This window comes from Bos grunniens, chromosome 8 (assembly GCF_055505025.1).
Source record: "Bos grunniens cultivar Pamir isolate PY7600 chromosome 8, Bosgru_T2T1.0, whole genome shotgun sequence".
NCBI lineage: Eukaryota > Metazoa > Chordata > Mammalia > Artiodactyla > Bovidae > Bos > Bos grunniens.
The window spans coordinates 103,840,030-103,863,709 of record NC_141172.1 but is presented as its reverse complement, the minus strand read 5'-3'; the positions used below and the strand labels follow the sequence as shown (position 1 = coordinate 103,863,709).

The 23,680-nt window shown below is 45.8% G+C and overlaps 1 protein-coding gene across 12 annotated transcripts in view; it reads left to right on the top strand.

Moving 5' to 3' along the window:
• TNC (tenascin C) overlaps positions 1 to 23,680 on the top strand; it is a 102,388-nt gene that overhangs the window by 38,560 nt on the left and 40,148 nt on the right. For 6 of the 12 annotated variants that reach the window (XM_086413897.1, XM_086413896.1, XM_086413894.1 and 3 more), the window contains exons 6-14: positions 994 to 1,150; positions 4,860 to 5,129; positions 5,872 to 6,057; positions 6,301 to 6,390; positions 7,936 to 8,199; positions 16,354 to 16,626; positions 17,189 to 17,461; positions 18,049 to 18,321; positions 21,204 to 21,476. In XM_086413897.1, coding sequence (XP_086270023.1) covers positions 994 to 1,150; positions 4,860 to 5,129; positions 5,872 to 6,057; positions 6,301 to 6,390; positions 7,936 to 8,199; positions 16,354 to 16,626; positions 17,189 to 17,461; positions 18,049 to 18,321; positions 21,204 to 21,476 — 2,059 coding nt within the window. The remainder of the gene's footprint in view (positions 1 to 993; positions 1,151 to 4,859; positions 5,130 to 5,871; positions 6,058 to 6,300; positions 6,391 to 7,935; positions 8,200 to 16,353; positions 16,627 to 17,188; positions 17,462 to 18,048; positions 18,322 to 21,203; positions 21,477 to 23,680) is intronic. The other 6 variants (XM_086413903.1, XM_086413901.1, XM_086413904.1 and 3 more) reach the window with 4 other exon arrangements.

Below are 23,680 nucleotides of genomic sequence, written 5' to 3'. Positions count from 1 at the left end.
CATCAACTCTGCTTCCCTGGCTTTGGGTGGGGGACAAGGCTCTAACTAAAAGGGCTTCCCTGGTGGCACAGTGGTAAAGAATCTTCCTGCGAATGCAAGAGACACAAGAGATGTGGGTTCTATCCCTGGGCCCGGAAGGTTCCCTGGAGAAGGAAATGGCAACCCATTCCAGTGTTCTTGCCTGGGATATACCATAGACAGAGGAGCCAGGTGGGCTACAGTCCACGGGATTGCAAAGAGTTAGACATGACCAAGCACACACGCACTCAAGGCTCTAATTAGACCCTGCATATTTGCATATATTTCACTTGATGTTAAGAAATCAAAAAGCATGGCATTTAGGACTGAGTGCCTAGACAAACAGATGGCAAGTCATCTCTAGGTTCTGATTGCCTGTTACAGTCTTGCAAATCTCCACTCAGAGGCAATAATGTGTATATAATAATGGTATATGTAGTAACTGATTCTATACAACAGAAACTAACACAACATCGTAAATCAACTATACTCCAATAATGTTTTAAACAAAGAAAATAAAATGGTCTCTGTCTCAAATGCCTCCAAGCATATCTGAGATTGAGCATCCTTTCTCTCTGTGCCTAAAAGCACATATGAGACAGGAAAGTGGGTCCCTGAGTTCAAAGCCAGGCTCTGCCACTTACAACTATGTGACGATGGGACAATCACCCGACTTTTAGGATGCCAGTTTCTTCATCTATGAAAGGAAGGACTGATTTTGTGGCTCCAGAGTGCCTGTGCTTCTCACACCTCTCAGTTTTCTTGAGTGTCAAAGGGGTGAGTAGAGAGGTCTATGGGAGGGCGTCTTTATTGTCTCTCTGTCCTCAGCACCCACCATACTGATCAGGTGCTTAGTAAGTGCCTAGTGAACAGATGGAAGCGTGAAAGAGGAAAGAAGGACACAAAATGAATGAATCATATAAACGAGGGGTCTGGCATTGCCTTAGGTCTTATGAAGGTGCCTCTATATTTCAGAATAAAGACGATGAGGAAGAGATCACCAAGAGCCTGCGGAGGCCGGAGACCACGTACCGGCAAACTGGCCTGGCTCCCGGGCAGGAGTATGAGATATCCTTGCACATTGTGAAAAACAATACCCGGGGCCCTGGCCTGAAGAGAGTGACAACTACCCGTGAGTATTACCTTTAATACCACTGTAAAGCTTATTGGACTGCAAAGCACCTCTAGTTGATAGCATGCTCTCTTACAGAGCTGCTGCTAAGTCACTTCAGTTGTGTCCGACTCTGTGCGACCCCACAGACGGCAGCCCACCAGGCTCCCCCGTCCCTGGGATTCTCCAGGCAAGAACACTGGAGTGGGTTGCCATTTCCTTCTCCAATGCATGAAAGTGAAAAGTGAAAGTGAAGTCGCTCAGTCGTATCTGACTCTTAGCAACCCCATGGACTGCAGCCCACCAGGGTCCTCCATCCATGCGATTTTCCAGGCAAGAGTACTGGAATAGGGTGCCATCGCCTTCTCTGCTCTTACAGAGCAGCAGTGTCAATTCACTTTTGCTACCTAAAAAACAAACTCCAAACTTAGTAGCTTAAAACGATTGCACATTTGTGATCAGGGGTTGGACAATCTTCCTCTTCTCCACTGGACTCACTTAAAGCATCTGTGTGGGCTGGTTGACCTGGGATGGCCTCAGCCAGGATGGTGTCCTTCTGCCCCACACAGTCCCCCAGCCTCCCACAGGCTAGCCTGGACCTGGCCTCACAGCAGCTGAGCAAGTTCACAACCAGCACTGGGTCACTTCCACCAAAGCCAATCTCAGGGCCAGTCCAGATGGAAAGGGTGGGGAAACAGACCCATCTCTTTACGAGAGACGCTTCAGTGTGACATTTCAAAGGGGGCGCTGATACAGGAAAATACCGGAGATTCTAGCAAATGAGCCACCACACCATCCGATTTAATATTAGTAACCAGTCTTAATGAAAGAGGTAGGGCAAATATTAATGCTGTTCTTTTTCAAGAGTAGAAACTGAGGCTTAGGGAAGCGGAATCAGTTTGACTAACACCATGTGGTTAATCCTGTAAGGGCAAGAAGTTTTAAGCCCGGGTTTAGTTTTATGACTTTAACCCCATTACCAATAACACTGACTAGCCTCTGGGTTATATAGTGTTAATTCTTCAACAGGAACCCAAATAAAATGTAGCGCAGCACTAAAGATGTCAGAGCTGCTTGGGGGTCGATGTGGCACTGTTAGATCGTTTGGTGGGCGGACTAAAAATCCTGAATTTGGAATTGTTCTACAGAGAAGCAAATTTTTATAAATAAATAAATAAAATTATTCTGTGCTGACATTTGGGAAAATCTCTTTATCTTCTTCAAGATAACACGTATGCCAACTGCTTAAGGAATTGACTCTTCTTGGCAGGGAGTGATTGGAAAATTTACATCTGTTGACTAATGACAAGAAAGAACATCTTGCATTTAAATATTTGCACATTTTGCTTAACTCAGATCCAACAATTCAATTCATAAGACTGTCTTTTTTTATAAGCAAGTGTTTTCCATCATCTTGACAACATCCCACTGTGGTAGGGAGAAGACGGGCACCAACAAGAAAAACATCATTAGATCACCAGAAAGGCAGAGAAAAGATCAAACACAGAGACAGCACACTGAAACACAAAAGGCGTTTCTTTCATCTGCCCTTTGCTTTTTAATCTGAATTTGGGGACTGGTTGCTTTATTTTCTTCTTCTTGCAGGACAAACACCCCAACATCTGACGTTTCATAATCACATTAATACTAACACTGAGAGGCAGATTCTTACCTGTTTATTTTGCTGATACCTGGTCTTTTTCCAAATTTAAAGAAAGGATCTTAATGTTTTCATTTTCAGCTGCTTCCCTCTCGGCTCTATACAGAGATTGTATAACAACCATTTCTGATGCGTAAATGTTTTTGAGAGGCACTGACATTTAAGGAGAAGGAACATGGGTTTTAGATCCAAACAGTCCTGAGTTTGAATTCTAGCTTCAGCACTCACCACCACTTTAGGCAGATTCACTTCTTTAAGCCTCAGACTCACCATCTGGAAACTGGGTTCATAGTATCTTCCTATGGCATAGTCATGAGAGTTAAGACTTAAAGTGACAAAGCACTGTGATTGGCACACAGTACCTCAAGACCATGTTAACCTCCTGGATTGAAGGGATCCCAAGCTAGGAGAAGATCAGCGTCCTTAATTGAATCTCTATTTCTTTAATGAAAGGGCTGTTAAGAAAGACAGTAGGTATGGCTTGGGTGTCTCCCAACACCTCAAAGAACATAGAACACATGCTTCACTGTTGAATTGCAGCATCGGTTTCATTATGCACTTTATACTTTCATCGTCTGTGAGCTGAGACTTACGTATCAACGCCTAGGGTTCAAAAAATAGACATTGCAGGTTTCTCACAATCGACTCTGAATTATTCCTTCTCATGCCTTTTATAAAACCGAGTCCCCTTCATTCAATATTGTTTTCTCATGAATGCTGAAAACACAAACCTAACTATGTTTAAAAAAATGAAGAAAGAAACATTGACTGGATGCCTTAATGTCTTAATTTTATGCTTGGTATGTTTTAATGCATTAAAATTTTTACATAATTAGAAAAAAGTTAAAACATAGATGACAAAGCCTGATGGTATGCTGTGGATTCAGAAAGGTCAAAGACCCACTCTCTAAATGAATGAATGACTATATAGATGGCATGATGCAGTTTGAATAAACTGTAGAGAAATCTGTTTTGGAATAGTTAGAAAAGTACAGTATTCAAAAGCTCTTCTTTTTTATTTTGGTAAGAACACTAATCCTGAGCTCTATCCTCTTAATCCTGATGCTGGGAAAAATTGAGGGCAAGAGTAGAAGGGGATGACAGAGGATGAGATGGTCAGATGGCATCACCGACTCAATGGAAACATGCTTTCAAGAGTGTAATACAGTATTGTCGACTAGAGGTACAATGGTGTACAACACATCTCTAGAGCTCAGTCATCCTGCAGACTGAAACTTTTTACCCATAGGGGAGGGAGTGTGTGTTTATCTGTTTGCAACAGGGTCAGAAAAGGGTTTGTGTTAGAAAGTGACCTAGAAGAGGGATTTTGAAGGATGAAGAGGAGATTTCTAGGGAGAGGAGCAATCTCAGGAAGAAGAAACAGGGGAACCAAAAGTTCAAAGGCAGCAATGCACTGTTGGAGGAGAGGTACGCTGTCGGAGCAGGAAGCACAAGGCCTTTGGGGCAGGAGGAAGACTGAGATGAGGACTTGGAGACTGACAAGGCTTGAGATAGCCATGACCTTCTTGCTTGAGTTATTTCCATCAAAGCTAACTTTCCATACATTATCAAGATAGTCATTGCCTCAGTTTTCTGCTCCATTATTCTGATGGAGAAGTCACCAATTAGGGAGTTTTGTCTCACTGGAAAACCAGAGAGACTGAGTCGATGTTTTTCAAGTGAAACACCCGCTGTGTGTTTCTTACACTTATGATAATGATGATAGTCATAATAATAATAATAATCATGACTATTTATCATATAACTACTATGTAGCAGGCTCTGTGCTAGATGCTTGGCATGCATTATTTCCATTAACATTTGAAAAACCAAACAAAAAAAACCCTACAAGTTAGCAGTCATCCTCTGTGCTTAGCGCCACAGAGACTCCGATGATACTTATAGCTTATCAGATGGGAAACTGAGATTCCAAAAGACAAAATAAGTCAACTGGCCAGTATACAGCTAAATGTACACTCATGCACTTGGAAGACTGCAAGCCCCCTCTCTGCTCAGCCATTTGGCACTGGCCCTGGTCTCTAAAACTGCTGTCTCCTCTGCCTGTCACAGGCTTGGACGCCCCCAGCCAGATTGAAGTGAAAGATGTCACAGACACCACCACTCTGATCACTTGGTCCAAGCCCCTGGCCGAGATTGATAGCATCGAGCTCATGTACGGGATCAAAGACGTGCCAGGAGATCGCACCAGCATCGATCTCACACACGAGGAGAACCAGTACTCCATTGGGAACTTGAAGCCGGACACCGAGTACGAGGTGGCCCTCATCTCCCGCAGGGCCGACATGTCCAGCAACCCCGCCAAAGAGACCTTCACAACAGGTACTACGCCCACTCCCGGCTGCTAACAGCCCCAGAAAAGGAAGGATCGCCAGACTCCTCCCCATTCTATGGCAGTGTGTCTCCCAGCCACCTTTTACAATAGAAAAAAATGGAAAGAGGATGTTTATTTTAGAATACTGTAGCAATTGATTGATTTTTCAAAGAAAAAAACTTACCCCCAATAACCTTCTAAGGATAAAGAAAGTTTTTTGCCTGCATAGAAGATGCTGGTCTGAGATTCTCAGACATTTTGGTTAAAATAAAATTCAAATAAATATTATAAGAGTAAAATGTAGTATACGGAAAGTATGAATGGCAAAAATGCCTTCTAACCTCTTAGACTAGGGCACCATTTTCAAGGTACCAGAGTGTCAATCATTCATTCACTAAATATTTTTTCAGAGCTCGGTAAGCTCTCTGTAAATCATTAAAAATCCAGTGATGAAGGCAGCACACCTGTTCTTCCAGCCACAGAGCCAATTTGCAAGCTTTTGTATAGTTTTTATTAAGTATAAAATCATTGGCAAACATGAATGATTGAGGTATCACGGCGATTTAATAATGAAGTGTCCAGTGAGTAGTATTTGTCCAGATGTGTGCTTCAGCTATTGAGCCAGAGGGGTGAGTGGGTCTTTTCTCTCCAATGGCAGACACCTTTCGCGTCTCACCATGAACTATCAAGGACTCCCAGTCTCCTGTGCCTGGCGCTCTCAGTACCAGTGCCCTTTCCTCTCCCAAACAGGCCTGGATGCGCCCAGGAATCTCCGCCGCATCTCCCAGACAGACAACAGCATCACCCTGGAGTGGAGGAACGTCAAGGCAGCCGCCGACAGTTACAGAATTAAGTATGCACCCATCTCTGGAGGCGACCACGCGGAAGTAGAAGTCCCCAGGAGCCAACAGACCACAACCAGAACCACGCTCACAGGTGAGCTCCACACCCCTACCCGCGCAGACCCGGGGGCGTATCCCCACCTTGCAGCCCTCCAGAGAGAGAAAAATAGCCAGTTCCCCATTGTCCCTCTCCCTCGGGCGTCAGTGAGTCAGGCCGTGGAACAGGCCAGCCATTGAGAAATCGTAGCCTTCAGGGCCTAGCTCAGGGGCCTTTTTATGGTCCTCTGAAAGTTTGTCCAGTTTTGTACTGAATCTCAACCTGCTCGTTCTCTCCTAGGGCTGAGGCCAGGAACTGAATATGGGATTGGGGTGTCTGCTGTGAAGGGAGACAAGGAGAGTGACCCAGCCACCATCAATGCGGCCACAGGTGAGCCGGCCTGGCTTCCCACCACCATGGGACAGGCACTAACAGACACGACCGGGGCCAGGAGGCAGGAAACCACCTAAAAAGAAGTGTAGATGCCCAGAGGAAAACAAGGCTTCAAGGATCACCCAGCCCAGATGTTCACATTCAAAAGGAGCATAAGGACCCAGGATCCAAGGCAGACCACTTATACATATCCTTTTTTTATCTTTTTATTTGGAGGTAACTGTAGGTTCACATGAACTCTAAGAAAGAATACAGAGAGATCTGTGCCCTTTGTCTAGTTCCTCCCAGTGTAACATTTGTGTAACTTAAGAACACTATCACAATCAGGAAATTGACACTGATATAATCTATCAAGTTTATTCAGATTTCGCTCCACTGTCTGTGTGTTTGTACGTGTATATTTAGTTCTATGAACTTGGAGCATGAACTTGGATGAATTCCGGGAGATGGTAAGGGACAGGGAGGCCTGGCATGCTGCAGTCCATAGGGTCTCAAAGGGCCAGATATGACTTAGTGACTGAATGACATTTAGTTCGATGTGATTTATCACCTGTAAATTTGGAATCCACCACTTCAGTCAAGAACGAATAGTTGCATCACACTGAGTCCTCCGTGCTACACTTTCCCATCCCCATGGTCACCACCCTCCCTCCACTTCACCCTAACCCTTGGCGTCACTGATCTGGTCTTTGTCCAGTTTCAAGAATGCTACATAAAAGGAATCATGCAGCACACGAACTTTAGAGACTGGCTTGTTCACTCAGAATAATTCTCTTTAGCCACCAGGGAAGCCCCATAATTCTCAGCATGAGTGTGAGAGAGTATGAAGGTCCCTCAGTTGTGTGTGATTCTTTGTGATCCCATGAACTGTAACTGACTAGACTCCTCTGTCCATGGAATTTTCCAGGCAAGAATACTGGGGTGGGTTTCCATTTCCTTCTCTAGGGGATCTTTCCGATCCAGTGATTGAACCTGGATCTCCTGCGTTAGAGGCAGATTCTTTACCATCTGAGCAACCAGGGAAAGAAAGGAAAGGAAAGGAAAGTCACTCAGTCATGTCCAAATCTCTGCAACCCCATGGAATGTAGCCTACCAGGCTCGTTGGTCCTTGGGATTTTCCAGGCAAGAGTACTGGAATGGGTTTCCATTTCCTTCTCCAGGAGATCTTCCCAACCCAGGAATTGAGCCTGGGTCTCCCGCATTGTAGGCAGATGCTTTATCATCTGAGCCACCAGGGAAGCCCCACTAACTCTCTTGAGATCCATCCAAATTGTGCCTTCTATCAGTAATCAGCTCCTTCTAAATGCTTTTGCGTATCATCTCAGTATGGATTTATCACTATAATCTTTTTAATCTTCCCAAACACAATGAGGTACCGTACAATGGCATTTCATACAGGTGAAAACTGAGACTCGGGTGAGATGCCTGAAGCCACACATCTCTACAGCAGACCTAGGACTGTGGCCCACAGCCACCCTTCAGTCCCAGAAGCAGCCCTGCCCTGAAGCCTGAAGGGTGTTCAACTCTCTGTTTTCCTCCCAGAGCTGGACACACCCAAGGACCTTCGGATTTCTGACCCTACGGAGACCAGCCTGACCCTCGTCTGGCAGACGCCGGTGGCCAAGTTTGACCGTTACCGCCTCAACTACAGTCTTCCCTCGGGCCAGCCAAAGGAGGTGCAGCTCACCAGAGACACTACCTCCTTCGTCCTGAGAGGCTTGGAACCTGGGCAGGAATACAGCATCCTGCTCACAGCAGAGAAAGGCAGACACAAAAGCAAGCCGGCACGGGTGCAGGCGTCCACAGGTGAGGTGGATGTGCTCTGAGCTCTCTCCAGACCCTCTGATGACCCTGAGGCTGGCAGACCCATCAGCCAGATTGTCTTCAAATAAGAAGATCAGATGGGAAGACAGGGACTTTCTCTACTCATGAATCCTCTAAATGCCGTTTGAGTCACTTACAGATCTTTTCCTCTTGTCCACTGACATGTCCACAGCAAAGTTCCCTAGCTGGGCAATCAATAATGGCTTTTAAATATTTCTTCCTAGGAGAACTTAAAGCATGAGAGTTTGTGCTTGTCTTTGGTTCTTTGTATTTTAATTTCGTGTTTTCATGGAAATGAATGTTATTTTTTTTTTCTTGTTTTCCCCCTCTTTAGCACAGTCCATTAACTTTTCATTTTATTTCTTTTCAAGGTGACCAAGAGGTTCAGAGTAATTCTTTGGTTATGACCCATTAAATATTTTTATTCCAGGTCTTTTGCCCTCCTCTCAGGTTACCTGAAATGCTGCACACAGTCCTGTGAGCCTGTCACAGAGCCCTTCTCCTTTTTCTCTTACTCGTTAAGTGATGAACTTTGTTTATCCATGACAGCTTAATCCTGACCTCCAGTATCCCTTCTAGCCCAAGTATCCTGTTCTTTGTACCTGCCCCCATGTTTCTTCAATGGCTAAATTGGGGGGGAAAAAAATCAGTTCTTCTTTTATGAATATGCATATTTAATTTTGGCTCCCAAATAGTCAAGAGGTATAGGTGGAAAATGTTAATTCTTCAGAATGTGATAAAAGCTTAGTTTCAGTTTAATTAGTATTTATTGAGAACCCATTGAATACATGGTATCATGCTGATATTTGAAGAAAAATTGATCGTGTACTTACTTAGCACTGTTATTTTGGCTCCTGTGCTCCTGCTCTTAGTCTGTGGGGAAGACCAGATAGTCTGAGTGTTAGATGGAACTCACCCAAAGAAAGGAAGTAATGGGGTAATCAGGACAAGCCAGAGAAAGTGTCTTGACAGAGACACTATTCCAGCTGAATCTCCATAAGCAGAAAAGGGGTTGCTGTGATGGGAAACCCTTTGGAAATGCCTTGAAAAGTCTCAGTCATTTATAAATACTTTCACCTACACATAACGGAAATCTCAAGTTGCAGAACTCTAGCAAGACACAGGGTGGTTTCCTCTCTCATAAAGTAAGTCGGAGGTTAGGTGGTTCGGTGCTGGCCCAGCAAGTCCAATTATCGGGGATTCGGGCTCCTTCTCTCCTTCTCTTGCACTAGTCTTAGTCCTTGGCCTGCATTCTCAAAGCCACCCCCATGTCACAATATGGCTGCTTCAGTGCAGCCTTCACATCGGTGTTATAGGCGGCATGAAGGAGGAAGAAACAGGAACAACGGATAGTGCCTCCCAGACGAGTCTGTCTGGAATCCTCCCCAATGACTTCTTACATTTTACTGGCCACTTCTAGCTATAAGTCAGTCTAGGAAAGGTAGTCTTTGAGCTGTGTGCATTGCTGCCCACAGAGTTTGTAAGGAAGAGGGGGTGGGTATTTGGTAGACAAAGAATAGCCTCTTCAGAAAAGACTTCAGCCTGCAGGCTCCTCTGCTCGTGAATTTCCCAGGCAAGAATACTGGAGTGGGTTGTCATTTCTTCCTCCAGCAGATCTCCCTGACGCAGGGACTGAACCTGTGTCTTCAGTGTCTGCTGCACTGGCAGGAGAGTTGTTTTTGTTTGTTTGTGTTTTTTACCAGCTGAGCTATAGATCCATTTGCTAAAGTGAACTTAGGTGGTCACTTCTATTGACTCTATGCATGGACTGCTTCCAGCCAGCTATGAGATGAGCATCAAGGATCCTTGGATGGGGCAGGGGTAGCTTAATCATAGACGAGGTGGGGAGAATAAATTGGAAAGAAATAAATCAATGGTAGAGATTTGAATGGTTCAGCTTGTAAAACATGAGCTTGTTGTAAGATGTGAAGGGGCCACAAATGAATCAGAGAAACAAGAGAATAATTTCTTCTTCTTTCCCTCCTCCTCTTCTTCTCCCTCCTCTTCTTCCTATTCTTCCTCTTCCTCCTTCCTTCCTCCCTCTCTGTCTCCCTCTCTCTTTCCTTTTCCCTCAGTTTCACAAATGCTAGATTATAGAGGATTTCCTGGCTCCTCTCAGTCATCTTACCCTCTGGCCATGACCACTTTATCTCTTATCTCCAGCAGGGAATCCCCAGGCTTCAGCAGCTCAGGGAGATGAAAGCTTTCAAGTGAATCACAGGCTGGAATTACTTTGCCTCTGACTAAGAGCCCAGTTTGGCATCCCAGAGGCTCAGTGGTTTCATTTTCCCAGCCGTGCCTTTTTTAACACCATTTAAAGAAATCACGTTGTATATTTAAAGACATTCCTCACTCATTACAGGAAAAAGTGTGCAAAGTTCCTTGTATGGGTTCTTCCTCCACTGTCTCTGAAATATTTCTTTCTATGGCTTTCTCCATAGAACTATTTTATTTCATTAAGAGTGAGGTGGACATTTCTGTCTGTCTCCTGAAGTCTATCTTCCCAATAAGCATCTCGTACATTATCTTCCCAGTAAGTATCTCCTACATTTACTCAGTCGGTAATGCGCTACAGCCATGTTCCATGCTAAGTTCTGGGGATACTAGGGCAATGGAGACAGGTCTGTGTTTCCAGGGAGCTCACTAGCAAACAGACACTTTCATTGCTGTAACTGGGGGTGTGGGGGTGCAGTGGGAGCAGAGGATACCTTCTAAGTATCAAGACAGGCTTAATACGGGACAAAGCCTTTGGGTAGACACAGAGGAGGCAGGCAGGACTGTGTTGTGGAATACATAAGGAAGTAGAAGTCCAAGCACCTGGCCTTGCTAAATACAGGGAGAAAAATGAAACAGGAAAAGTGGAAGCCCTCAGGGGAATGTACCATGTGGCTATGAGCCTTGAAATGTCAAAGGGCTGTAGGTTCAAACTCAGAAGAAAGGGCTTCCCAGCTCTGCATCTAGATTCTTAATAGCAGAAGTCTGAAAAACACTGCTCACTATCTGTGAGCTTTACAGAGAAAATGAGAAATCGGCTGCCCCAAAGCATCTTCCCCAGAGAATTCCAGGACTCTAAGTCATAGCACTGAGCCAAAGCACAAGCCTTTTCCTGGATGCAGCATCAAGTTAAAAGTATGCATTACCTGACTGCCCATCATACCTGAAATATAATGCAGGGACCCTACCACAGGCTACACAGCCCTAAATAATTTGGTCCCTCCCGTCGCCCTGACTTGTCGCCCCCACCACTTGTCCGCTTGCTCGTTTTACTGTGGGCACCCTGGCCCTTCTGCTGTTCCTTACATATGCCAAGCAGAAGCCTTTGCACATGCTTCTGCTGCTGCCTATATACCCTCCTCTCCCAGGTCTTCACCCAGCATCTCCCTCATTTCACTCAGCTCAAGGGTCATCTCAAAAGACATCTCTGTCTGCCAGTCTAAAAGGATGCCCTGTCCTCATTCACCCCTTCAGGCTGCTCCAGAGTTCCTCAGGACACTTGCCTGGCCTGATAGCACTCACTCTTTGGTTTACTTATCTATGGCCTGCCTCCTGTGTGCATGTGTGCCAAGTCGCTTCAGTCATCTCCGACTCTTTGAGACCCTATGGTGGACTGTAGCCCGCCAGGCTCCTCTGTCCATGGGATTCTCCAGGCAAGATTCCTGGAGTGGGTTGCCACGCCTTGCTCCATGGCCTGCCTCCTACTTCCGACCAGAATGTAAGGACTGTCTCTTACTCAGTGCTGCAACCCCAGCGCCTTGAATACGTGGCACAGGCTTCAGGAGCCTCTGGGGACCCCAGCTCCTCCAGAGGCAGTATTTCCACTGAATCTTCTGGTCTTTTGCTTTCACCCCTGCAGCAACAGCCCAAATTCTCTCCCTTAAGAGTTAAGGGAAGGGAAGCCGTTCTCCTGGAGTCTTTAATTAAGCTTGTGCTCAGTCGTGTCCGACTCTTCGCAACCCCATGAACTGCAGCCCACCAGGCTCCTCTGTTTACAGGATATTCCAGGCAAGAATACTGGAATGGGCTACCGTTTCCCGCTCCATAATTAATCTTACTCTGAATAAAACTGGGAGGAAAGAAAGAAGGAAAGATAGGAGGGAGGGAGAAAGAAAGAGGGAATAAAGGAAGGAAAGAAAAAAGGCACTAGTGGTAAAGAACCTGCCTGCCAACGCAGGAGACCTAAGAGATGCAGATCCAATCCCTGCGTTGGGAGGATCCCCTGGAGGAGGGCATGGCAACCCACTCCAGGATTCTTGCTTGGAGAATCCCGTGGAAAGAGGAACCTGGCGGGCTACAGTCCATAGGGTCGCACAGAGTCAGACGCGACTGGAGCATCTCAGCATGCACACATCCCTGTTAGCACAAATGAGTGTGTGCCAAGTGTGTGTCCCATACCCAGCATCTGTAGTCTAACAAACTCAACAAAACCCTGCTTGAAGTGGAGGCCATGATTTGCTGTGAGCAGTAAGGGACATAAAGCCAGGAGAATATGCAGATACACAAGGCCAATAAAGCATCTTTCCACACCATGTAAAACTCAACAGCGATACCCCCATAATTCTCAAGGGTCTGGGGGAGCAGAGAGGTGGAATTTTGTTTTTAGAAACAGCTGGAAGTAACAGAGAACACTCTGCTCTAATTGGCCTCTTTGATTTTTCTCATGGAGCAAACTGAAATTTAGTCAAATATTTATCCATCCAACAAATATTTATTTCTTACCTGCCATGGGTCAGGCAGCACTGGCATAAAGAACAGAAGGACACAACCCCTCCCGTCAGGAAATGATGCATACTGCAATGAGAATGAGAGAATGGAAACCAAAATTATAAGACTGTGACTAGTTTGTTTAGAGGCAAGTGTGGGAAGCTACAGGAGCACGGAGGCAAATACCCATCCCAGACTTGAGCAAAGTGAAGGCAGGGTATCAGAGGAGGCTTCTTGGGAGAGCTGGTACTTCACCGAGTCTTCAAAAAGAAACAAAAATTGGGCAAGTGGAGTGATGACATTTTCAGCTAGAGGAACAGCATGTAGCAAGTTCAAAAACATGAGAAACTTTGTTAGTGCAACGCCAGCCATACAGTCTGCTGTATGATGGAGCTGGAAAACAGGGTTCAAGGTCACGGACATCATCAGTATCTTCTACAAAGGGCAGTGAAGATCATGCTAAGGGGCTTGGGTTTCGTTCTTGACAGTGTTCAGTCCCCCAAAACTGTTAGAGCAGGCAAAGCTTTGAATTTCCATTAACTTTACAAGAGGAGATCAAAACAATTTAATCTCCCTTGGGTGGTCCTCAGGCTTGAATTTGGCCATTCTGCTGCTGTAGGAGAATCACTGTTTCCCATGAGTGAGCATTAAAAGTGGAAGCCTCATCAGTCAGCACTTGGTAATGACGATCTACATGATGGTAGAAATCTAAAGATTTAAAGTTGGCACAGCCAGAAATTCCTCCAGGCCAGCTGGTCAACTCACCGTGAGCCCAGAAATGGGATTTTGAAATTCTGATTTCCCAGGCCCACTGACATTGTTCAGAGGGTAGATGCCAGTGCACAGCTGTAAGGAAAAAGACAACAGCCTTTTCATAAAGAAAGGCCAAGAAATTCAGTGTGGAATATACAACGGAAACCCTGGGCTTCTGGGGCAGTAAGCCCACAAGTGTGTCATTTGCTGTTGAAATGCAGAGTCCGCATTTACATGAAGCCTCTTGGTCTCCATCTCAAGTGTTGCTTGCCGTATTTTTATTCATAGCATTCCCTCTCTTTTCATAATTCTTTCCCACCTCCCTTTATTTTAACTACTGATTTTATTCATTGGAATTACACTATTACTTTTGTGTCAGGCATTTGTTTAGTGAAGTGTTTTGGGTAGGGCACCAATAGCCAAAAATTTTGGTGGACTATTATGACTATTATCATTTGCTGAGCAACATGACATTATATGAAAATTAGTCTATCAGCTGTGCCAAGCGATGAAGCAGAATATGAGGGACATTGTATAATAGTATCTGAAGCATGTACAAAAGCTGATGCAAAGAGAAAAGATGGTTCTCATGAGAAAGAGACATTTTCTAAGGTGGATCTCCTCTTTCCAATCATCTTTACTGCAACAGCTTAATAGACAATCTGTAACCCTCCCTTTCCCGATTAGGTAATTCTCCCCACATCTCTTGCAACCTGGTATCTGAAAGTTCTTCCATGGGGAAAAAAATATATATTTTATGTCATAATTTAGAGAGAGAGCTTAAAAAGCAGTTACCTGAGAGGAAACACAGACTTAATTCACATGAAGGGGATCAATTGTCAATGTCCACTAAGTCCCTGACAAGCAGTTTTGACAACAGCAGGAGAAGAAAAAAGAAGAAAGTGGGATAAAAAAGGAGAGTTTGTGAGCCACAGAATTGATTCCCTTAACTTTGCAGTCTGACCTAGATTGGTTTTTGTCCCATGTCTCTTTACGGATGAGGGCTCTTGGCATATTTGAAAAGGTCACACTCCTGAGGCTAGTTGTGCTGAAAGTCCAAGTTCAAGGGAATGATTGCTGCTCCTGGAGCACTGCGCCCGGCTGCACAGAGGCCACGGGCTGAAAGATGGCTGACCATTTTTCCTTTCTTTCCCCAGAGGTATGGATAGATACATCCCTTTGAGCTTGGAGCCCTCTCTTCCTCACCTGGACTATGTTTGTGTGGTTAAGAACTGCTATGTGGTCTCGGACAAGGGCTCCAGGACACAGATTTGGGCTAAAGGAAGTGTCCGTAAGAATGACAGTCAAGGTCAGGTACGGCATATACTTTCTGCAAGGACAGTCAGTGTTTTAGGCTTTTCAGGCCATAGGGTCTCAGCTCCTCTGTTGCACCACTGCAGCACATAAGCAGCCATGAGCAGAACATGGATGCAGAGGCATGGCTGAGTCCCAGTGACATTTTACTTATGACATCAAAATTTGAATCTCATACATTTCATCTTCATGAAGTGTTCTTCTTTAGATTTTTGTAACCATTTGAAAAATTTTAAAGTGTTGTTAGCTCACTGATTACCAAATTGGCAGCAGGCTGAATCTGACCCTCAGATCCTAGCTAGCAGTCCCCTGTTGTAGATCAAACAGGATTTGAAGTAGTGTCAGGTTTTGCCAAACTAGAACAATCAGGAAGAACATTCCCCAGAAAGTAGAAAAGTCTGAATCAAATAGATTCTGGAGAAGAAACGTTTTCCCTTCTGAACCGATATCTTCAATCTAACAGCAGGCTAAGATTTTTGAATGAGAAGTCAGCTTTAATGGACACAGGAGGCTGATTTGAAATAAGCAGCAATATAAAGTATATATGGAGAGAAACAATGTATTCACTTACATAAGCTCAAGTCAGTTCTTACTCTGTTGTTTAGAGGATGTTTCCAGATAAAATCCTCTCTTCCCAGGTGATACAAAGACCACTTAGGCTCATTCCAGAGATGAATAAAGACAGCAAATTCAGCTTTAATTGAGCTTAATAACTGTTCTCCCAGGGCATTTCTTTCTGTCCAAAGAGGAAGAGCTCTGCAGAGACTCAGCTCTTTGTTCGGGACAGCCTTACTTGTCTCGTATTAATTTATCTCTGATCTGTCCACAGTGGTTTATGTAAACTGATTTGAGCCCCACAAACTGACAAAAATCCCAGCATAAAGAGACTGTGAAACGTGCCTTCCCAGGGAGATGGAGGAAGCACAGAAAGGAAGGGAATCTAAGAGGAGCCAATTTTCTCAAAATACAGCAGGCTGGCCAGCTCAGACTAAGGATCCCAAGAGGAGCAGCTGAAGGCTCTTCTTTATGATCTCACCCCTAGGATGAGAGACGCTTCTCAAAATGGAAACTGCAGCCTAGAGCAGTGCTAACACAGACGTGTAACACTTTCTAAATCCACAGGACGCTGGTCAATGGAAAAACATTTTCAAAACACAAACTCCAATATGCAACAAGGCAAAATAAGTATTATATTGACTTTCCTGCTAGTGTTTTGATGGCAACAGCATGACTCAGGGGTCCGGTGAGTAAAGCATGAGACCGGGCCCCACAGCCCCTCCGCACCCAAAGCGGGTTTGCATTTCCGAGTTCCCAAATGGAAAGCATTTTAGGCACGGTTTAACGGACGCCATCTCTGTCATTATTCAGACCACACCCCTGAACTGGGAAACCTCACCGTGACCAAGGCTGGCTGGGATGGCCTCAGACTCAACTGGACCGCCGCTGACCAGGCCTACGAGCATTTTGTCATTCAGGTGCAGGAGGCCAACGGGGTGGAGGCGGCTCAGAACCTCACGGTGCCCGGGAACCTGCGGGCTGTGGACGTCCCCGGCCTGAAGGCCGCCACCCCTTACAGAGTCACCATCCACGGGGTGATCCGGGGCTATAGGACCCCAGTGCTGTCTGCTGAGGCCTCCACAGGTACCTCTTACCTTTCTGTCTCTAGCTTCTGTTTTTCCCAACAGGAAACTGCCCAAGGATAATCAGACGCAGCTCGTTTTTAAACAGACTTGAATACCCCAAGATATAGCACTGTGGTGCTTGATAATGGGAAGAAATAAGGCTGCACAGCTCCTGGAGCAGCTTTCACAGTGCCCGTCATATGAACCACAGCCTTTCCGGCTCTGCAACGCCCAGCCTGGGGACTATGTGCTGAGCCCCTATGGCAGGGCCTTTTGGCTTCACAGGCTTCCTCCTGGGTAAGGAGGCTAAGGCATTAGATCTAAAAGGAAAAATAATCATAAGAATCTTCTTGTCTTCTGGAGGAGAAGGCAATTCCTTAATAAAATAAGATCACAAATGTTTTCCTACACCTCACCCCGTCGGCTCTATTTCTCAAATTTAGGAATCTGTGTGATGCATGGCTCTCTAAAGAAAGTCACATTCCTTTAAAAAAGTAACGTCAGGCCTGCTTTTCCATTACAGAGTCCCTGGATTGGCGTGTGTGATTTGATCATTAAACGAGTTCTTTGTCCTTCTCCAGGAGACACTCCCCACTTGGGAGAGGTCACGGTGTCCGAGGTGGGCTGGGAGGCCCTCAAACTCAACTGGACGGCTCCAGAAGGGGTCTACGAGCAGTTTCTCATTCAGGTGCAGGAGCCTGGCAAGGAGGAGGCAGCCCAGAACCTCACTGTCCCGGGAGGGCTGAGGTCCGTGGACCTGCCTGGGCTCAAGGCAGCCACTCACTATAGCATCACCATCCGTGGGGTCACTCGGGACTTCAGCACAGCCCCTCACTCTGTTGAAGCCTTAACAGGTACTCTAGACTGCTTCACTAACTTGCTTCCTCCCACTTAACAGGGATCCATGCTCTTCCCTCATCTACACTGGGCTCCGCTCCTGCCCCAGCGGGGAGTGCCATGATTCACCCAGAGGTCCTGTCCCTTGTTTGGCCAGGTCCTAGTCCTAGCATGGGAGCCAATTCCGTGGAAAGCTCCATGTTCTCTTCTCTTGCATAAATTAAGAGGTGACTTTTCTTTCAAAGCAAGTTTCAGCCGTATTATCTAAGAAGTTGGAAAGCACACTTGGCGAATGGGGGAAAAAAAATTGATCTGAGCTCATTTTAAGAATGCACCAAAGAACTCCCTGAAGCCCCATCTGTATGTCAAGAATGGAAGTTGTGAACAATTCTGAGAACTGTCTATGAAACACAAAGGCTGACTAGAAATGCCCTGGCTTCAGTGCCAATAGCTAGAGTGTGCTTGACACCTGCTGTAAATCACACATCTGTGATCAATACCAACCAGACAACTCTCCCGACCTCAGCCACAGTGCCATCTCACCTGAATCCCAAAATGCCATTGCCTTTTTTTAGTAACTTGGCAACTCTGTCTCCTTATGCAGAGGAGGTTCCAGGTCTGGGGAACCTCACAGTGACCAGGGTTAGCTGGGATGCCCTCAGACTGCACTGGACCAGCCCCGATGGGATCTATGAACGGTTTGTCATTAAGATCCGGGAGACTGACCAGCCCCAAGAAGTTCACAGTCTCACGGTTCCTGGCAGCCAGCACTCCGTGGAGATTCCAGGCCTCAAGGCTGGTACCTCTTACACAATCACCCTGCGTGGCGAGGTCAGGGACCACAGCACTCAACCCCTTGCTGTGGAGGTCATCACAGGTATACAACCCTCTTCCCTATGCCAGGGGCCCCAGCCTGTCATTGGAATAGAGAAAATTCCCCAGGAGTCAGGGACTGCTCTCAAAGCTATTGGCAGTCAGCATGAACACAAGCTCTAACTCCAGAGGGTCTGAGTTGGAATTCCACCTTACTGGCTGAATAACCTTGGGTATCTCATTTTATACCTCTGAGCCTTCTTTTCTCACCTTTGAATCAGAGATAATACTCTGACCTCAGAACACTGTCATGAGCAGTAAATGAGGTAATGGATGAGAGTTCTTAGCAAGGCACCCATTCTGTAGTAAATTTTGAATGGCAAATAGCTAAATTTATCCAATAGCAACACATCATAGTATAATTAACATACACAGCAGGGTTGTGACACAGAATACGGTCAGAAGTTTCTAGAGAAATCTTAGCATTAGTGGCCTCAGAGTCACTGATGGCCATCCATCTGGTAGTCAGACCACTGCAGAATAAACTCTGAAATGGTCTATCATCATATGCAGAAGTTAGCCAAGTCTGTCTCTCTCTCCTTAGCAGATCCTTGAAGCAGGGCTATTTCCAAGAAAGGACAGTCATGTTGGACTTCAGTGTTTTAGATTCAGTTTGGAGAGGAAAAACAATTCATCTCAATTTGTCCCCTGAAAATATGCAACTCCATCTGTTACAGAAAACTGTGCTGGTCATGAGGTTGCTAGAAACAGCTTTAAAAGGATCATGGAGAAATGGGTCTGATTTGGGGGATTAGGGTTTTTATGGGCTTCCCTTGTGGCTCAGCTGGTAAAGAATCTGCCTGCAATGAGGGATACCTGGGTTTGATCCCTGGGTTGGGAAGATCCCCTGGAGAAGGGAAAGGCTACCAACTCCAGTATTCTGGCCTGGAGTGTTTTTATGCTGGGCTCTAAGCCCATGCCCTTCTCTACACACCCTGTGTTTTAATGCCACCCAAATAACCTAATTAAATGAATTGTCTTTCTTGCTGAGATATACTGAATAAACCTGGTCCTTGCTAGAAGCTGTATAAGAAAAGTTATGTGGCAGTACACTTTACCTGGCCAGATTATCAATGGCCTGTGTTTCCTGAAATATTATCAAACCAAACAGGAGCAAAAGGGGCCTTTGGGACACATGAGATCTCAGAGCAGAGTATGGTGATCTACATCTGTAGTTTATAAACTTTGTGTCTTTAGCAGGAGAATTCCTTTTGCGTGGGCAGTCTTACAAGGAGACCCACCAAGAACAGCCCTTCTTGGTGAGCTGGGAAGGAGGAGAGGGCCTTCCACACCCATGTCTCCAACCCAGTTCTTCCATAAAAGGACCAGTTCTACAGTCTAAATGCAGCCCCTCCAAAAGGTCCAGTTTGCCCAGAGCCCCATTAGCACCGAATCCTGGAATACCTGAGAACCGGTACCTCATACTTTTTCTGATGGAAATCTTGCAGATATTGTCTTTTCTGACTTTGAATCCATGGTCACTTCAGCCTCAAAAAAAAAAAAAAAAAGGCTGGGAGATTACATTTAATCCTGAGTAGCAGTGAGTTTTTCCGTATCTGGAACGCAAACTTTCTATATCAGTAATGACTACATTAAATTTCCTTCCCACATTGTTCAGTTCAGTCGCTCAGTCATGTCCGACTCTTTGTGACCCCATGAACCGAAGCACGCCAGGCCTCCTGTCCTACATTGTAGAAAAATGAATGGTGTGCTCTGCTCTGCACCATCTGCAGAGCAAAACATAATCACTTTTAATTAAGAGTAGACACTCATTTCACACACAGGGCCTTGATTTGTGAAGCAAGCATTCTTCATTCAGACACAAAGTGCTGTCAGGAGAAGCTGGGAGGGAACATGCCAAGCCAAGAACTCAGTACGGACAGTTTGATCCCTGACAGATGAGAAAAGTCTGGAGATACAACATCAGACTTGTCCAAACCTGATTCAGCACATGCTTTGTGTACCCAGTCAGCTACCCTGTGGCCAGCAAAGAGAGGATCTCTCCTCTCTTTGTTCAGTAATGAGATGAAGCAGGGAATTCTCTCCCATGTGACCAAGAAGTTCCAAGGAGGAACATCAAAACATCTGTATATCCGTGGGTTCCACATTCTCAAATTCAACTAACCAATATCAAAAATATTAGGGGAAAGAATTCCGGGGAGCTTCAAAGAGCAAAACTTGAATTTGCCATGTGCTGGTAACTACATACCTAGCATTTACATTGCATTAGGTGTTATAAGTCATCTAGAGACGATTTTTAAAGTATACAGGAGGATACACGTGCTGCTGCTCCTGCTAAGTCGCTTCAGTCGTGTCTGACTCTGTGCAACCCCATAGATGGCAGCCCACCAGGCTCTCCCGTCCCTGGGATTCTCCAGGCAAGAACATTGGAGTGGGTTGCCATTTCGTCCTCCAGGGGATCTTTCTGACCCAGGAATGGAGCCCAGGTCTCCTGCATTGCAAGCAGATTCTTTACCATCTGAGCCATTAGGGAAGTCCCTATACTTTTAACCAATTCTTACTTCCCTTACCCTGACCCACAATGCCACCTTTTCCATGGCCTTTTAGGTGCTAGTCATGCATGATCCTCAGAGACCTCCCCATGGGTTGTCAATGGTTAAAAATATTCGGGGAAATATTGGCATCACCAAGTCAAGGATAAGCAACACAGATGATCCCCTTTGTGACCGTCTTCATCTCCCTAAGAAAGCTATGGCCAGTTACCGCAGTTCAAACTGAAATTTCCTGAGATCAGGAATGAGCACACACACACAAACACAAGAAAACCTTTTGCCCCTTTCTGTCTTCCCTAGAGCTGGGCTGTGGGACGTTCCTTCCTCATGTTTGGTTGGCAGGACTGACAAATTCCTCTCTGTCCTTCTTCAGCGGAGCTCCCCCAGCTGGGAGACTTAGTCGTGACTGAGGCTGGCTGGGATGGCCTCAGACTCAACTGGACCGCAGCTGATCAGGCCTTTGAGCACTTTGTCATTCAGGCGCAGGAGGCCAACAGGGTGGAGGCGGCTCAGAACCTCACAGTGCCCGGGAACATGCGGGCTGTGGACATCCCGGGCCTGAAGGCCGCCACCTCTTACAGAGTCACCATCCACGGGGTGATCCGGGGCTATAGGACCCCAGTGCTCTCTGCTGAGGCCTCCACAGGTACCTTGTTCTCCCTGTCCAGGGTGATTTCTCTCCAAGAGATCGTGCGAGGAGTCAGCTTGCATCCATACCTAAGTCCTTCCCATGTGCCCATTAGCTGCTGAACTTGCATGCTCAGAGCCTGCCCGTGGGCTGTGCCTTGGTCCAGATGCCTTTGACATCTCAGGAATGTACGTGCAAATGTGGCCTTTTCTGACCTCTAACCTCTCCCAGACCTTACCTGTCTAGTCCTGTAACTGCACCTCTTTTGAATGACAGCTTTCCATTTCATGAGCCAGCTTGATGGTCTCCGTTCTCTTCCCTCGAGGTTGGATGAAACCAGAAGCCAACCTTACCACAAGTGAGTTCTGGTGGAGCACATGTTATTTACTTTAGAGTCTTTTTGTTGCAAGTTGAAAATGGTGCTTTACTATTCCTAATCCCTCAAGGATATGGGCACCGTGGTTCTTGCATTTAAAAAGAAATGTTTTAATTTAAATGTTTCTCTAAAATGAACTGAGTGTAATAAGAGAACTGAATTACCCTCCTCCGAGCAGTTCTCTCAGATACTGAGTCATTGTTAGAACATAAAATTAGCAAATAGCTAGACCAGAAAAGAAAAAAAAAAATCACATAATTATGACTGGAGACTGTACCAAAGAAAAAGCCATTCATTAGCAGAAGTACACACAGCAGTGTTTGAAGCGATGAATGTCCCAGGCTATGAATGTCAAAGATCCGATGCCCTTTCTGTTCTTTTAATGAAGAGCTGCTCCTGGACTGTTGGCCTTTGGATGGCGCACTCTCCGCCCAGACCCAGGAGGGTGCATTTTAGTGTGCTCATCAGTCTGTGCCCATGACAGAGCATTCAGTGTTTCCCTGGACCTTGCTCAAGAGCACAGCCCCCCTGGCCCTGGTTTGTGCCTCCATTGGTCTGAAGTTGAGCAGAGGCTGGTTAGTTTGATTTTGAATATGCCTTTCCCATTTTCCGATAATTATTGCAACTTAAATTTCGTGTGAACTTTTATGTCCTAGTTGATTCTACTAAAAACATGGTTCTCCTTTTCAGCCTGCACCATTTCAGTAACTCTTACTGATACAAACATACAGCACAGACAACTGATGCATGAATGGTGACCCTGAAATGCCTAAGAATTAGGGCTGAGGCTGCCCTGGATGGATCTGGGGCCCTTTTATCTAACATCCATAAACCATTCCCTCTCAGAAGGCAGAGACATCACCCACCACTTTTCATCTTTCCTGTAGATCTTGTGGTTTGGGTGTTCTTAGTATTTTTATGTTTTGTTTTTTGTTTTTTTATTTCTTTATAATGATACCAACATGCTTGCTTCTGATGAGTCGGTCTGTGGGGAGGAAGAGCCATAATTCCATCTGGTCTGCATTTCATCAGATCTCTTGGGAAGGGAGAGCTTTCTCCTGCCCTGCTAGAGAGACAATACTAGCTTTGCAAACCCTGCTCCTGCCTGCCCTCTGCATGTTTTATTCCTGTTGCTCAGAAAAGCATTGAGACAAAATGTTACTTCTTGGCCGGACAGGGCTGCCTGATGGCCTCATCCTGGCTCAGCTCTCTCCGTTGGCAAGGCAATACTAGCCTTCTTGGCCCCCGGAGAAGCAGTTAAGAAAGGACAAGCTATTTTAACAGAATCTGAGAACAGCTGGCCCTTGTCAGAAGTACGAAGAATCACACTGACAAATTGCCAGTTCTCTTTAAGTCACAAAATCAGAAGCCTCAAGGTACCACCGTGGGAGGGGAATGGCATCAGAATTATTTAGTCATCATCTGAATAGATGGGAACTCCCTCAAAGCAGAGGATATCTGCCTGCTGGCGGGAAGCAAGTGCACATGGTCTCCTGAGTGCAATTTAAGAGGCTGAAAGCTGCCAGCACTCGTATCTTTTGACGGACGGCCAGCATCCCTGAGGTGCGGCTCCCAGAAGCACTGGGGCCTCGGCAGAGCAGTTCCTGCCGCCAACACTGAGCCTGTCTCCTCACTCAGGCCAGATCTCAGGCAGGCCCTGATCAGGTGTGGCAGCTCCAGAGCAGGCAAATCTACTTGCTATACCTTCCTTTTTACATTTTTCCTTTTAACAAATCCCCCTTTTCTCTCCTATTGGCACTGACTGGTAACATTGCTTCGTTGCTTCATTTCGCCCTGACCCTGCACTGGCAGATCTTTCTACTCAGCTATTAACAACTACAGTCTT